The sequence below is a fragment of the Equus przewalskii genome, chromosome 23 (assembly GCF_037783145.1).
Source record: "Equus przewalskii isolate Varuska chromosome 23, EquPr2, whole genome shotgun sequence".
NCBI lineage: Eukaryota > Metazoa > Chordata > Mammalia > Perissodactyla > Equidae > Equus > Equus przewalskii.
The window spans coordinates 5,251,201-5,267,517 of NC_091853.1; the positions used below are offsets into that span (position 1 = coordinate 5,251,201).

The window sequence follows — 16,317 nt, forward strand, 5'->3', positions numbered from 1 at the left end:
ACAACAGCAACAATAAAAATCTAGTAACTTAAAAAGATTGCTAGGTGCATAATGTGAAAAAAATGGTAGAATTTTTGGTTGGTGAATATTATAAATTAGTTCAATCATACTATTTGTATCAGACCTATTTATTAAAATACAATGCTGTTTCCATTTCATTATTAAATTTTCAACCTAAAAGGAAAAAGGTTTATTTAGAAAAATGAAGCAAATGTTTCTGAGTATAAGGAAAGGTCATTTTAATAAAATATACTTGTATTAAAGAGATAGCTGAAGAGATGGCTCTGAGTCTTAGGAATAGAGTCCTCCGTGGGTTTCGCTGAGGAGTAGGCCCCAGCTCCTTTAGGCTGGGGTCTAAACGCAGGGCCTTGCCCCGTCTCCCCTCAGAACACGGTGCTCTCTGCTTTGCTTGCTGTTTGTCAGTCTGCTACTGAAGCTCTGGATATTGGACAACAAACTGCAGTTGTGGAAGTTGGGAGTCAGCTTTGGAGTTTTTTAAACGTTAAACTGGTAAGGAAAGCAACTGATCATTTCCCTGAAGAACATAAAATATTGCAGAAAGAGAGTAGTACTGAAATGTCCCTGTAGAGTAAAACGTAGCTCATTTGTTTAGGTGCTTGGCAGAACTTGTGATTAGAACCTTCTCTGTCAGCCAGTTCTTTTTAAGAGTGTGGTGGAATTAGTAAAACTAGAACCTAGTAAAGTGACAGTGACAGTCCAGCTAATTATTTTCATGAACAGTTGGACCCTATTTAAAAAAAAATCTCTTCCCCTATTGTTTGTCTTCTCTTTTGGGTTAGTGTAGCCTGTTTCTGTGATTCTAGGGTCTTTTATAAAATCTTTTGGGCAATGGAGACTGATCCGGCTTAAAGGTGGGAGGGGCGAGTGGATAGATATGGCTAATTTGTATTCCTCTTCCCTAGAAAAGCCAAAAAGCCAAGTGATGATTGGGTTACAATTAAAATGATACGTCTTCCACAGATTATTGTAGTTTAAAAATCTAACTATGATGAGGCTGGCCCCATGGTCTAGTAGTTAAGTTCATGTGCTCTGCTTCAGTGGCCCAGGGTTTGCGTGTTTGGATCCCAGACATGGACCTACACACCACTCATGAAGCCAAGCTGTGGCGGCATCCTGTATGCAAAATAGGGGAAGATTGGCACAGATCTTAGCTCAGGGACAATCTTCTTCAAGTAAAAAGAGCAAGATTGGCAATATATGTTAGCTCAGGACCAATCTTCCTCACCCCCCCCCCCCAAAAGTCTAAATATGATGTTTGTTTTCTTTCACTAAGTAGAAATAAATGTATGACCTCTGATTGTCCCAGCCAGTGGAAGCTGAAGCCAACATTCACGCTTTGGGAAATAATAGAAATGGTTTTGCAGATGTTTTGTCATTAAAGTTTATGGATGGTCAGATTTCCCTCCCTACTACAGTATTTTGACTTCAACAAGTTCTTTTCCCTGATCCTCACAAATCGTTTAATAAATGTTCATTGAGGATCTCTCTACTGGTGATACAGCTTACAATATCATGACAGAAACGTTTATGGAGAAGAGAAGTGGAATTTTAAGAAGACTAAGGAATGTACAAGCTTTTCAGTGACAGACAAAAGAATTAGATCCCCACCCAAGGTAAATCTGGGTCTGAATCATGGTTCTGCTTTTTCCTAGCCATGTGATCTTGAACAAATTATTTAATCTCTCTGCCCCTTTTTCTTATTAGTAAAGTGAAGGTAATAATATCTATCTCAGAGTTGTAAGGTATTAGTGAGGTAATAAATAGAAGCACTTAGCATACTGCCTGGTATATAACAAATACTTGTTAAAAAGTTGCTGTTCTCATGTAATTGCACATTTTCACCAAAATCATTTTGTGTTTCTTATTTAAGGTGACAGGTCAACCTTATGTTCAACAGACATTCAACCTTTTACTTCCACTGTTGGGATTTTTCATTCAAACTCTAGATCCCCAGCTGATATGTCAGGTAAGAACATGGAGAAAGTTGATCCTTGGTTTGCTGAGGACCTTGTTAAACTGGTATGACTTAAAGTAACTTTCTAGAAACAGTCGTTTTTAATGATTTGTTGCCTGGTTTCCTTGTCTCTCCTTTCCTGTTGAACTGAATGTAAACGTCACAGAATCGCTTGTCCAGGGATGTTTCCTCAGTGCTCCTCTTTCTTTTTTGTAGTATTGTTGGTTACACTGGACTGTCAATTCAGCCTCCGTCGGTTCTTATCCTATCTCCCTGATACTGAATAGTCGAAAGTTTTTGTTATTGCTGTTAACTGCCCAAGAAGAATCCCTGGGGTTAGGAGTCATAGTTCATGTGTGAGCCCTGCATTCACAGCATTTTCAAAGGCGTTTCAGCAGCTGTGGGAGTGTGGAGTAAAACCAGCATCGACTGCCGGATCATCCTCATTGTTTCTTTGAAGAAATACAATGATTTTGAAGGAAGAGCACTACTGAATTTTCTCTCTGGCCCCAGCTTGCATGGCTGGAACAGGCAGAACTGGGGTCGCTGTCTGGGGGAATCCTTGTGGTGTTGCCTCAGTTACACCCCGCCTTTGGAGGTTCTGAGCCAATGCAGAGAGAAAAGGGGAAAGGCCTTCATCTTCTCTGAAGTGGTTGAGAGGCTTTGGAATGAGTCCATACTGGACAGAATTGATCCCCAAATCAAGAGTTGACTTAAACTTACACTCACATAAAAAACAGAAACAGAAACTGTTACGAGGTAAAACTAACTCTTCCTGTTGAGGATGACGGAAGAACTAATACCCTGTCACAGTAGATGGGGGGAAGTGAGACTTGTAATGCTTTGTGTTTAGTCGTTCTGGTTAGTGGTTGTGTACATGAAGAACTCAGCATTAACAAACATTTACTAATTAGGTATATTTTTAAATTACTGTATGTGTAACATGGATTACTAAATTATATAGAACGAGAATATGGTAGAATAATTGACTCAATTTTGTTGATTCTGAAGGTTCTATTTCTTTTTTGAAAAATTAACTACTGATAACTTTTATATAATTGTACCTACCTTTAAAAAACCCAAATAACTAAAGTTGTAAAAATTCAGTGTAAGTAAATTGTTCATTTAGGCCTTGCTTCCTTTACAGAAGACTTCTATCTCAGTGTTCCTTTAAATCAGGGGTCAGCAAACTAGGGCCTCCTGGCGAGATTCTGTTCTCCTGTTTCCAGCACAAGAGCTAAGGATGACTTTTACAATGTTTAAAGGTTTGTAGAAGAAAAAATGCAAGAGGGAACATGTTGCCTCCAAAGCCTAAAGCCTAAAATGTTACCCTCTGGCCCTTTACAGAAAGTCTGTGCAAACCTGCTCTAAAGTAATGAACTATTCTCAACTAGAATTTAAAATGTGATTTTTAAAGATTTGAAAGAAGAGCACTTTTTTTTTTTTTTTTTACAATGGTTGTTAGGATGACTGCTCTTAATAATTGACTCAGTTGTTAGATAGTTTTATTCAAATTTCACCCGTGGAGTTTCGGTTTTATGGAGTGTTCGTCTATACTGGGTTTTGTTTTGTTCCCCTCCCCACACACCTATGAAAATCTGTCATGTCTACAAAATGCTTGTTTTCGTATGTAACCGTTCTTCGGTCTTTGCCTCTGTAGGTAGTAACTTTGCAGACCTCTCTACTTAGACTAGAGCCCCCTGACCACGTTCGTTTGGCAGTGCTCGATTTTGTATCTTCTCTAGGAAAACTTTTTATACCTCAAGCTATCCAGGTAATACTCTCTTAATTCTGTTGTTTTCGGGTTAACAAAATCTCTGTAAGAGTTACTGCTGACTAAGGGATTTTTAGGCTTTTAATTGCTGGAATTCTGTGGCAAGAGGATGACTTTGTCAAAACTGAAGTCATTTTGAGTTTTTTCTTTTAGAAAAATATTTCTAGAGTTGGCTGTAGTCTGAGATTCTCATCCCAGTTGGACTCTAGCACACAACGTTCCTGAGGACGGAAAACGTATTTATGACTTCTGGGGGACAGTGTATAATGGGGAAACGGGGTAGTTTATCAAACTTAGTCTCTTGGTTTTATATCCATGAAAGGGACCTTGTTTGCAGCATTTTCAAATATAGTCTTAAAAAACAAAGTATATATAGTTGACAAATAGCTGTGTATTTACAAAATTGTACTGTACGTGCCTGGCAATACATTTCCACTGAATTTTACAACATACTTCACACGAGAAGATCATCCCCTAATTGAGTTTTATTCCTTATTACTGTGGTCAAAACACAATTCTAGACAGCTTTTTTTTCATCTCCATGGGAGAGACTATAAAAAGAGCTCACTCAGGAGAATTTTTATGTAATTAGAGCAAAAACATGATGGACATGTTGATTAAACTCCGTACATGTTGATAAAAATCTTTGAAACTAAAAATGTAATTGGTTAGTTTCTAAAGGGCTCTCTTACTTGTTCACAGGTAATGATACCATACCATTTGTTTTCATCATGTGAGGTTATGTCTCATGAGATAGGTGTGGACATTGACAGCTTCTCTTCAACTCTCTGGACAGAAGTATCCAAAGATACTTGCATTTGAGCTATCTTCTTTTTAGCGTAAAATAAATGTATTCCAAAATTCTGTTTCATTCGTGCATAGCTGCAGACCCTGGCGGGCCCAGAAGTTGTGAAACAAATCTTTTATTAGCAGAAATTACCTTACATATTCCCAGGAAGATATATATTCCCAGGAGTGAAGTTAAGGCCTGAAGAAATTTTGGGGATTCATCAGCATATAAGAGGGATTTCAAGCCATGAGATGAGACTGATTCATTTATTATTCAAGAAAAAATTGAGTTCTTGCTGTGTGTCTGGCGCTGTTTTAATCACTGGGGACTCAATAGTGAACCGAAGTAATAAATACCCCCCTGCAGCCTGTTGAGAGGCAGCAGGCTAATAAAGTGGTGATATATGTAGTATATTGAATGAAGTGAGTGCTATGGAGAGGAAGAAAGCAGGAGGGGGAAGGGAGTGTGTGTATGTGGGGGTACAGTTTTAAATGGGTCCTCACCAAGGTGACATGTGAGTAAAAACCTGAAGCTAAGGGAGGAGGCCACGGAGGTATCCAGGGAAAGCGCCTTCCGAGCAGGGGAAATAGTAAGTCAGAGCCTGTGAGATGAGAACAGGCCTGGTGTATTGAGGGAAGCCAGGAGAGCTAACGCGGAGTAGTGGGGCTTTGCAGGCCAGCGTAAAGACTTTGGGTTTTACTCTGAGGGAAATGGGAAGCTATTGGAAGGATCTGAGCAAGAGTGACATGACTTAACATATGTTTTAATACGGGTTCACTGGGACAGAATTATGGAAATTTGACAACATTAGGAATAGCGAATGTACTCTCCTGAGGTTTGCCTCTATTTAATAAAGTTTCTCTTTTTAGGACAAAATTCTGCCCAACCTGTCTTCTATTTTTGCCTTACTGCTGACTGACAGGAATTGGCTGCTAGAACAACACACCTTGGAGGCATTTACTCAGTTTGCTGAGGTAATTATAAGACCTATCTATGACAGTGACCTCCAAAATATTTTAACATTTCGGATATTCCAGAACATTCCAAAAACATTTACTGAGCTCCTTTTGTATCTTAGTTATAAAATTTTCTGTTAGAGGAGGTATTACTAATCATCTATTTTACAGGCTCTAAAAATGAGGCATAGAGAAATGAAGTGTAGGTTATAACAACCAGAACAAACATTCAAACCAGATCTAGTGACTTAGGCACTGTCTTCCAGATGGTGTTTTTGAGTTGAATGATAATACGTTTCATCTCAAACTATCCCAGTGGTGAGGTTGACGACCACAGGCCTGTTAGTCCGGTTCTGTGGAGAAGACAACCCTGACGTGGCTTGCTCCTTTTCCTGCCTGTCACTGTGCAGTCATGCCCTTGGTCCTAAGGGGCCCAGAGACGTCAGGATGACTGGGCAGAAGTAATTAAAGCTTACAACTCTACCTGTGAGGAGTTCATACTGCATTATCCTAAGGCACCCTGAAAGAACTATGAGCTTGTCTTGAGTATCGTCTGGCACTATTTTGTGTTAAAATGCACTTTTGACTAAGGTAGTTCTTAAAACTCCTGTATTTGTCTTTGCAAGTTGTTGAAATCTTAAAATTGGTCTTGTTTATCAATCTTTTAATAGGGAACAAATCATGAAGAGATAGTTCCACAATGTCTCAGCTCTGAAGAAACTAAGAACAAAGTTGTATCCTTTCTGGAGAAGGTACTTTATTTATATAGAATCAAAATAGTAGTGTCACTTATTTTGTCCTTTATCATGTTACTTTTTGAAATTATTTTATTATAACCAAGGGGAATATCTTCTTAGCTTAAATTTTTCAGTGCTCAGCACAGCAGTGACGCATTGTTGTCACTCTGCCTGTAGTTTGGGACACCGCAGCACTGATAGGTCAGACAGTGAGATGACTGATGAGGATCCCTAATCTGTCACTAATTGTAACTGGGCACACACACAGGACAGGAGGCCTACAGGGCTCCTGTTACTACCGTAACTTAGATATAATTTAGGCACAGCTTTTCTGCACTGATGGAGACCGAGACCTACTTTTCCAAACTGTGACATTTTTAAAGCTGCTTTTTACAGTTGGAACCAACTTGTTGAATCATACGGCTTCTTTTCACGTTTGTGCATACGTTACGACGTTTGTGCATCCATTACGTTTGTGCATACATAAGTTAAGGGTTAATTGAAGCACTAAAAGAACAGTTAAACTGCAAATTTAGAACACCAGGAGACAGTTACTTACGCTTAATTTGTTTTTTATAATATGCCCACTATTTAATTTAGCTGTGTATATTTTATCATATATATATATATCACACATCAGTTGGATTTAAGTACGTGTGTATACACGTTGCTTTTGCCAACTATGGTAAAGTTTAGCAGACTATCATTTTTTCCTGGAAAGACACTACAGCTTTTCTGTAGGGAAGAACATGGAAAGTTTACCTGAATTACACTAAGAGGATACATTTACAGATGAATCCAACTTACTTCCAAAATTTGCCTAGTTCACAGGCTAAGCCAGAATAGTTGAACACTCAACATGTACTAACACACACACACTTTGGCCTTGATTTCATTTTCTGACTGCTAGTGGAGAATGCTAACATGTTGATGTTTCCTTGGCTTTTCCTGCTCTCCTGCAGACTGGGTTTGTAGATGAAACTGCAGCTGCCAGAGTAGAACGTGTGAAACAGGAAAGAGGTGTTTTCTGGGAACCCTTTGCTAAGGTCACTGCAGAAGCAGCAAAGTGGTCATCTTCACAGGTATGGACTGCTTTTCAATATGGGTCAAGCTTTAATAAGAGAAATTCTGCCCATATTACTGATGAAAACAGAAGTGAGTATGGTTCTTGGCCTGACCGAATATCAAAATACCAAATAGAGCTAGCCATGTATAATTCTCCTGCTTTATGGTAGTTGCTCTTTTAAAAATCACATTTCTTCTTCCTGAAAGGTTATCAACACAGAACAGAGGTGGGACTACAAAAAAATAAAGTTTTAGGGGGCTGGCACGGTGGCGTAGTGGTTGGGTTAGCACACACTGTTTAGGCGGCCTGGGGTTCACGGGTCCACAGGTCCAGATCCTGGGTGTGGACCTACACACCACTCGTGAAGCCATGCTGTGGCAGCATCCCACATACAAAGAAACAAAGGAAGACTGGCAACAGATGTTCGCTCAAGGCCAATCTTCCTCACCAAAAGGAAAAAAAAAGACAACAAGTTTAAGCAAGTATCTGTTAATAACTTGTTTTCAAAATACGTAACTTTTATGCCTGCAATATATAAAGTTAAATACATCAGTAGTGTAAACAAGCCCTCAAGAATTTATTATGACTTTTCCCTAGGAAGACATAAAAGATGTCTTGGCCCCAACCTTTCCTCCCCACTCCTAGTGCAATGATGTTAAGCCTGACAGTTTTTTAAACTTGCTCCAGAAGCACCTGAAAGACCATGGAGCTTGTTATAAACTTAGCATTAAAAAGAAAACTGAAAGCATTTAGAAAATTCATACTTGGGGCTTTTTTTAAGGACAGGTTATATGTCTAAAGAATACTCTCTGGAAATTACTGGACGAGACAGCATTTCTCTTGGTTTCCTTGGACAATAATGGTAGCAGCACCTTGAATCACTGTGACAAACCAAAAATACCATCACTTATTTTTCCAGATGATTGTAGGGGTGGAGGGTGCCCTCCTGCCCTTGGGAACCAATGACTAGAACAAAATTTGCACATAAAACTTTAATAAGCTTTTCTCTAGTCCAAAAGGAAGTTTGTTATTTCTGTCATTTTGGGGGTGGTGTCATGGCATTACTTATTCCATGTTTTTCTCACTTGCCAGCCTTATGCAAAAAGAGCCCGTCGCGAGCTCCCCCTGGAGGAAGAGTACAGGTCAGCGCTGCAGGCAGTAGCCGGGGCCCTGGAGGCACTGGAGTTGCTGCTCCAGAAGTCTCCTGCTCCAGACTGGCTTCTCATGAAAATGGAGGCCCTCCAGGGGAGGATTGACACTCTGAAACGTCATGTACTCTAGGGCGAAACTGGAATGGACTGGGCCCTGTGATCACTCAATAGAACTGGGTATGATGTTTGTCATCCTACAATATGTCTTGTAAATGAAAATCGTGATGTAATTATGTCTGTACATTTTCTAACAAACACATAAAACAACTTTTGTAAAGTTGAATCTAGTGAAAATAGTCTTTATTGGACATTTAGAGAACAGGATTGTGGAGGATATTTCTCATTAAGAACTTTGGTACAACGTAATACATGTGGAACAGTCATTAACTGCCCAGGTGCCCACAGGGCTGCTCACTCAGACAGTAACAACTGTAAACAAATAAATAAGCTGCCTAGGGAAAATTTATCAATTTAAAATCATTTATATACTTTATAGCTAAAACTTTTTCAGTAGGCTGTTTTTCATAATAGAGCTTACTCTTCTGTTAAGGAAATGGCACAAAATTAAGCTAATCAGCTTGAATTTTTGTATTTATTTTCTTTACTTCTGAGTTGTCCTAGAAAAAAGCAGTAAATCCAGCCTTTCCACAGCTCCTTGCTCTTCAGAGAAACTGGCCTCAGTCCAGCGCACTCAGGCCATTCCTCCCAGAGGCCAGCCCTGGAGCCTCCGCTGCACCGGGGCTTGCAGCCAGCACGTGAAGGCTCACACTTCAGCTGGCACAGACTGGACAAAAGAGCTCCTGGTGCGGAAGAAACAGGACGCTTTTAGGTTTTCATGTCTGCAGAGCCCGCTTCTGAGGTATTAGTTTGATTTTTTTTTTAAGGAATCCTTTTTCCTAAAGTTTAACTCACACCGGTTGTCACCAGTTATTATCTTCCCAGTTCAGCTCCCCTGCTTCTCCCCAGCCTTCAGACTCTCCCTGCAACAAGATAAAGCAAAGCAAGGGCAACCGCTGAAACAAATCATCCAAACTGAAAGATCAGGAATTCAGAAGGGGCCTGCACTCACCTTTTGATGCCAGAATACATCTCCTCGTTCTAAGTAAAGGAACAGGAAGCTAAAAAGTAGGATTACTTTGGTTCTAGTATTACAAAACCACAGCATTGGAAAATAACTTTCCAAGGACTATATAATCCAATAAAATCAGTCTGATGACACCACATCCGTGGTTTAATCCCTTTTCCAAATAAAAAGATTACTGTAATAAGTAGCCCAGGAACCCCCAAGCATTGCTATACTTTTTATTCATTTTCTGCTCCACTTGATCATTTTAACCAACTGTGTACATTAGCCTTTTCCCTCAGTGGGAAAACAGCGTGTTGTTTTTATAAATGGGACAGTGCGCCTGGTACCTATGAGGGAAATCTTTAAACCAGCAGCACAATTTAATCCTCACCTCAGTAATTTCTGCTGCAGCAAATTTGGAGGAAAACTGCATCCTTGGTGAGACATCGTCCTTGTTAGGAACCATCATGTCTGTCCTCAGTTCAGGTAAAGTAAGTATAGCAGCTGAAGGCTTAATTTCTGGGATCATATCTGCAAACCAATCCAACTCAGGATCCTTTACTGGCTTCCTTTTTACTTGAATGGTAAACTCCTCTCCTAAACCAAGTTCTGAGGGAAGCTTAAGGCGTCTTTCCTGTGACAACACTTTTGCTGGCTTGGTTTGGTCTGGGTCATCCCCACTTTGTGCAAGACTGGTCTTGTGGGGGAGGCCTGATTGCAAAGGCTTGGACTCATCAGGGAGTGGGAGCAAAGCAGGAGTGGCCTTTTGCTCCCCTGAGGTAGCAGATCTTGCAGCAGTAATTCCACCTCCTGGGTTTACTTCCATCTCTAAGCTGCTGAGCTCAGAGTCGTCGTGAGTCTCACCCCCAGTCACGTTAGCCAGTGGGGACTCAGCAGCATCCCGGGGCTCTGCAGGACAGATCTGTACGCTGACAGCTTGGTCTTCAGGCTCCTCAGGCTCACTCCAGTCAGGCCAGTCCTCAGACTTTTTAGAACTTGATGGGAAGTGTTCACTGTCTCCTGAGGTAATTTTCACATCTGAGATTCCATTCATGGGAAATTTAATAGGCTGAGAAAATTGATCACCTGTGGGGATATACACAAGAATTATTCTCATCAAATGTTGGTTAAGAGCAAGCAATATATTTAGGAGAAGGTTAACACTAAAGAAACGTATGATCTAATTTCTTGGAAATATCTATGTCCACTAAACTACAAAACAGAAATCCCAGCAGAACATAACTGAACAAAAATGTAATGTAAATTATCCAGATACTTAAATTGTAATTTCATGGAAGCACACCAAGCGCCAAGTAACTGGAGCATCCAGTCGTTTACTAAATATTCAAACAAATTATTTATTAGCATAATTGTCTATAGACAAATATAGAAATGTTCTAAACCAGGCAGTGTTACCCTCAAGATATTAATTATGTATACCCTGAAACAGTATTGTGTGCCAAGTAAGTTTGCCCAACCCGACACATCCTCATTTTAAACAGATTTCCTTCAGTGTAGTCCAGGCCCTGAAGTCCTGTGCAATGTGGTGACTTTCTGCTGCTAACATTTCCCCAAACTTATTTAGCCACAAGACTTTTCATGGAACACCTATCAACATCTTCCAGAACTGTCACTTTGATAAAATTTGCTAAGTGCTGCACTAAGCCATCAACAGTCCCAGAGTAAAGTATCTGGTGCAAAAAAGAATTCAAGTAATGTCAACATGCTCTTCTCACCAGTTGTGAAGAAAAGAAGAAAAGGCAGGGATATACCCTACAGTCCAGGGAAAGACGACGAGACCCCAGCTGCCCACGTGAGAGAAATCAATCTCAATATTCCCAAAGTGCCTTTAATTTTCAGAATTTAAACTTATTACTCAGGAAAACAGTCATCCAAGCAGTGGAAAAACTGTACATATTTAATATTTCCACCTGTCTATAAAAGAATATTGTAATAATCTCGCTGTATGTGCTTCTTGCTGTTGATGGGCATGTTGCCAGGAAAGAAACATTTGGCGAATATGCCAGAGGAGGAGTTCTCCAAGATTGGCGAGATCTGACTGCTGGCTGCAGACGACGTGCATGGGAGAATCTGGAGATAAGTACAAATTCAAAAAAATGAAAGGGATAGTAGATTGCTTCTTGCTCTATCATGTATTAGATGGGAATTGGAAATATTTAACACAGATTGCAGAGAGAGCATCTTCATATATCTGAAGAAACCTACCTATTATAGAATGGACTGTCTGCCCCAGAGGTATTTAACAGGCTGAGCGTCAACATGGTGGGAGGGGGATTGGAATGGATTCCAGCATTAGGTTGAGGAGTTGGATTAGATAGATACATAACTGCCAGGATACCTAGTTATAACAGTTAACAGTCTTTAAACACATTTAAAACTGCAATTGATTCTACTCACTTTCTTCTTAAGAATAAAAGTCTAAGAGTACAAGAACATCAATATGAATGTACTCAATACCCTAAAACTGGACACTTAAAAATGGTTCAACGGTGGGGCCAGCCTGGTGATGCAATGCTTAAGTTCACACGTTCCACTTCAGCCCAGTTTGGATGCCGGGTGTGGACCTACACACCACTTGTCAAGCCATGCTGTGGCAGGTGTCTCACATAAAATAGAGGAAGATGGGCACAGTTGTTAGCTCAGGGCCAATCTTCCTCAGTGAAAAGGGGAGTATTGGTGGCAGATGTTAGCTCAGGGCTAATCTTTCTCAAAAAAAAAATGCTTCAATGGTAAATTTTATGTTACAGACATTTAATTTTGAACTGGAAAAAATTGTTTCAAGCAAATGTAGTCTTTAACAGTTTACCAGAAAGCTCATACTCAAGAGTGGGCATTGGTCAAAAAGATTCTAGCAAAATTTTGGCTGAATACTTCCTCTGCCTTAAAAAAGCCAGAGTGAGGGGAACAGCCCAGGGTAAGTCATCCCAGCTAGGCTGCTGCCCCCTCTCAGCCCTAGCCCTTCTAAGACCTGACCTCTACAAGCCATCCACCCTCCTGCTTACTTCTGCTATTATCTTCTCTGCTGAAGTCCTAATTTTTCTTACTCAATGCCCCCTTCTCTACACTGTCTTCCCCAACAACTCTCTTTCACACAGACTTGTTATTTCCCTTAGGTACACTTGTCATAAACCTCAATATTAGCCGTTATTCATAAGTTTGACCATGCAGGTAAACTGCAAAAGAAAACAAGGGGAAAAAAGGCTAAGAGTACCTCCTTTCTACACGCCCCTCCCAGCAGTCCCCACATACTGCAGAAGGAGCGCTCTTAATTACAACCTGGGAAGGGAGGTTCCCGCCAGGGCTTGCAAGCAACTCGGATGAAGAGCCTTAACTTGGCAAGTCAGTGGGATGAGACCTCTGACCTGTCTTTTCATAAAGCCTTCAGGAAAATCTATTTTAACAAAAATTCATCTGCTACTGCTGCTTTGGTGCCTTTTGGTTTCTTATTAGGATTACAGAGTAATTCAGGTGGACAGTATATAAAACATTGAATTAGAATTCTAAACTCCATCCAATAAATAAAACAGATGTTAGGAGTGTGGACTTTTGCTAATTCGCCATGCAAAGCTGCCCCCAAAGACTGACACCTAAGCCTTATCTCACAACTATGCATACTCCTGCCGCCCCCGCCCACCCCCGCTGCAAATTCCTCTGGTATGAAATATAAATACTCTCATTTGCTGAAAGGAAAATTGGTAACACACAGAACGCACTCAATCTGGTATGTACATTTCATGGCTGAAGCGGAGGCAGCAGCTCCTACATTACCCTCCTCGAGCTCCTGGGAGACACAGTGACACTGATCTCAGTAGCACCAAAAGCTGAACTCTTTAAAACTTCAGGAAGCCAGTGTTGCTTTAAAAATTCTCTTGGCATGAAAATCAGAGAAAAGTCTACCTGATAGGTCTTTCTACTAATAACTGTTTCCATGCTATCTATTCACTATCCATGAGAACTGAATTAGAGATCCAGAGTTTGATGACAAGGTCATCAACCTATTCAGGGTTTACACGAAGGAGTAAAGAAATAATGACCCTGTTGATACAAAATTCTTACTCTTGACTTTTATAGCTTATAAAGACCAGAAATTATTGCTATCTCCCATATAACATCCAATGGGAACATATGAGAAATAAGGATTTAAGTACCTAAAAATCAACAGTTTTTCACCTAACGGGCCAACAAAATCAAAAGAACTTAAAAACATTGTGTTGTTAAGAAGTGCTACAAACTTTTCGGAAACTGACAATATCTATTAAAATTTAAAATACATTATTTGACCCAGTAAATTGACATCTGGGACTTTATCCTATAGCAATAAAAGTCAAAATACATAAAGATACATGTATAAGGCTATCTACTGCAGCACTGTAGTGGTTAAAAATCCAGGTCCTGGATGCAGTATCCATTAATAGGAAAATAACTGAATGAGTTATATTCAGTGAAATATTAGGCAGGTGTCAAAAAAAAAAAAAGTGAGCTAGATTTCTATGTAGTGACCTGGAGACCAGTCCCTGATAAGCTGCTACGCGAAAAAATCAAGTTATAGAATTATGCATAGTATTTTCTCATTGTTTTTTCTTAAATCCTATATATATGTGTGTGTGTAAACATATCTACGTGTCTTTTTTGTGAGCTTAAAAAAGGGATGAAAGGGAGCTGGCCTGGTGGTGCAGCAGTTAAGTTCGCACGTTCTGCTTTGGCAGCCCGGGGTTCACCAGTTCGGATTCTGGGTGCGGACCTACGCACTGCTTGTCAAGACATGCTGTGGCAGGCATCCCACATATAAAGTAGAGGAAGATGGGCACGGTTGTTAGCTCAGGGCCAGTCTTCCTCAGCAAAAAGAGGAGGATTGGTGGCAGATGTTAGCTCAGGGCTAATCTTCCTCAAAAAAAAACAAAAAAAGGATGAAAAGATTCCCACTAAACTGTTAAAAGTTGGTTATCTTATACCCCCCTAGAAGGAGCTAGGAGAGGGAAACTAACTTTTTCCTTATAATTCTCTGTATCATTTGACTGAATACAACCCACTGCATTACTTGTATAATGTTAATATTAGATTATAAGTTAAAACAACAACAATTAAAATAAGAAGCTAGATGTTTTGATCATTCTTACCTTCTGGAGAAAGGTCAACAGTTTTAGTAAAACTTGGGGCAGTGCGTTTGAAGATCTTGGTTCTTTCTCCTCCCACAACCACTTCTGGTCCAAGCAGAGAGACCAGCACTGCTAGGCTGTGAAGAGTAATTGCCACAATGGAATCACTGGTATCACGCAGGCCCAGTAATACCTAGGAGCAAATCGGGTAATAAGTGTAGACAACAACATGGCCTGTCTTTTTCTCCCCCTGTAAACAAGCAGTTGGGCTGCAATCAGACTCTGTTCAGATGAACTTCATATCTTAGATACATGTTCTAGGTCAGTAGCCCTCAAGCTATCTGTGGTCAACGACCAATATTTTTCCTTCCCAGTCCATCACAGACTGATACTTTTTTAAAAAAATACAATAAAATCAAAATTAAATAGATAAATATATTGGAAATATCATAAAATTACTCAAATTTTTATGAAAGGTTTTAGATTTGTCCATGATGCCTGTCAGCTACCACCTCTGACCCAAGGCCGCAAAATCCTCCCAAGAGTTCAGCCCTTTTAAGCCTATAGCACCTGGTATTCCCAGGCTGTCTCACTTCTGAGTACTAACCAGGTCTGACCCTGCTAAGTTTCTGAGATCAGACAAGATGAGTGTGTTCAGGGTGTTATGGCTGTAGCTGATTCTCCAATTCTTGGAGAATCTAAATACTCCAATCAAAAGACATAGAGTGGCTGAATGGATAAAAAACCAAGAGTCATCTATATGCTGCTGACAGAAGACTCACTTCAGGTGTAAGGACACACAGACTGAAAGTGAAGGGATGGAAGAAGATATTCCATACAAATGGAAACCAAAAGAAAGCTGAGGCAGCTATACTTATATCAGACAAATAGACTTTAAAACAAAGACGTAATATGGAAGAGTATTACATAATGATAAAAGGGTCAATCCAACAAGAGAACATAGCATTTATAAATATTTATGCCCCCCACATAGGAGCACCTAAATAATAAATATTAACAAACCCAAAGGGTAAAATAGAAAGCATTACAATAATAGCAGCAGACTTTACTATCTCATTTCATCAATGGATAGATCATCCAGACAGAAATCAATAAGGAAAATTAGTCCAGATGGACTTCACAGATGTATACAGAACATTCAATCCAAAAGCAATAGAATACACATTTTTCTCAAGCCTATATCAGACATTCTCTAGGATACATGATATGTTAGGCCAAAGAACAAGTCTTAATAAATTTAAGAAAACTGAAATCATATCAAGCATCTTTTCCAACCACAATGGTATGAAACTAGAATGAATTACAAGAAGAAAACTGGAAAATTCACAAATATGTGGAGATTAAACAATATGTTACTGAACAACCAATGAGTCAAAGAAATAAAGGAGAAAGCAAAAAATACCTTGAGACAAATGAAAATGGAAATATACCAAAACTTATGGGATATAGCAAAAGCGGTTTTATAAGGGAAGTTCATAGCGATAAATGCTTACCTATACCTCAAGAAACAAGTAAAATCTCAAATAAACTAACTTTACACCTCAAGAAACAAGAAAAAGAACAATGAACTCCCAAAGGTACTAGAAGGAAGGAAATAAAGATCGGAGCAGAAATAAATGAAACAGAGACCAAAAAGACAATAGGAAAAAATCAAACTAAGAATT

At 39.6% G+C, this 16,317-nt stretch overlaps 2 protein-coding genes across 14 annotated transcripts in view; one reads left to right on the forward strand and one right to left on the reverse strand.

The window, feature by feature from the left end:
- FIRRM (FIGNL1 interacting regulator of recombination and mitosis) overlaps positions 1-8,732 on the forward strand; it is a 39,332-nt gene extending 30,600 nt beyond the window's left edge. For 3 of the 7 annotated variants that reach the window (XR_011532138.1, XM_008525535.2, XM_070591281.1), the window contains 7 exons: positions 388-510; positions 1,892-1,987; positions 3,636-3,749; positions 5,409-5,513; positions 6,167-6,247; positions 7,195-7,314; positions 8,391-8,732. Coding sequence is in view for 4 of the 7 variants with exons in the window: in XM_008525535.2 (XP_008523757.1) it covers positions 388-510; positions 1,892-1,987; positions 3,636-3,749; positions 5,409-5,513; positions 6,167-6,247; positions 7,195-7,314; positions 8,391-8,579 (828 nt within the window). In the remaining 3 variants the exon portion in view is untranslated. Of the gene's footprint in view, positions 1-387; positions 511-1,500; positions 1,635-1,891; positions 2,029-3,635; positions 3,905-5,408; positions 5,514-6,166; positions 6,248-7,194; positions 7,315-8,390 lie in introns of those variants that run through there. The other 4 variants (XR_011532137.1, XR_011532136.1, XM_070591279.1 and 1 more) reach the window with 4 other exon arrangements.
- SCYL3 (SCY1 like pseudokinase 3) overlaps positions 8,733-16,317 on the reverse strand; it is a 40,024-nt gene continuing 32,439 nt past the window's right edge. For all 7 annotated transcript variants that reach the window (XM_008525538.2, XM_008525539.2, XM_070591284.1 and 4 more), the window contains 3 exons: positions 14,654-14,825; positions 9,907-10,601; positions 8,733-9,429 (listed from right to left, as the gene is read on the reverse strand). In XM_008525538.2, coding sequence (XP_008523760.2) covers positions 9,370-9,429; positions 9,907-10,601; positions 14,654-14,825 — 927 coding nt within the window. In that variant the 3' untranslated portion in view covers positions 8,733-9,369. The remainder of the gene's footprint in view (positions 9,430-9,906; positions 10,602-14,653; positions 14,826-16,317) is intronic.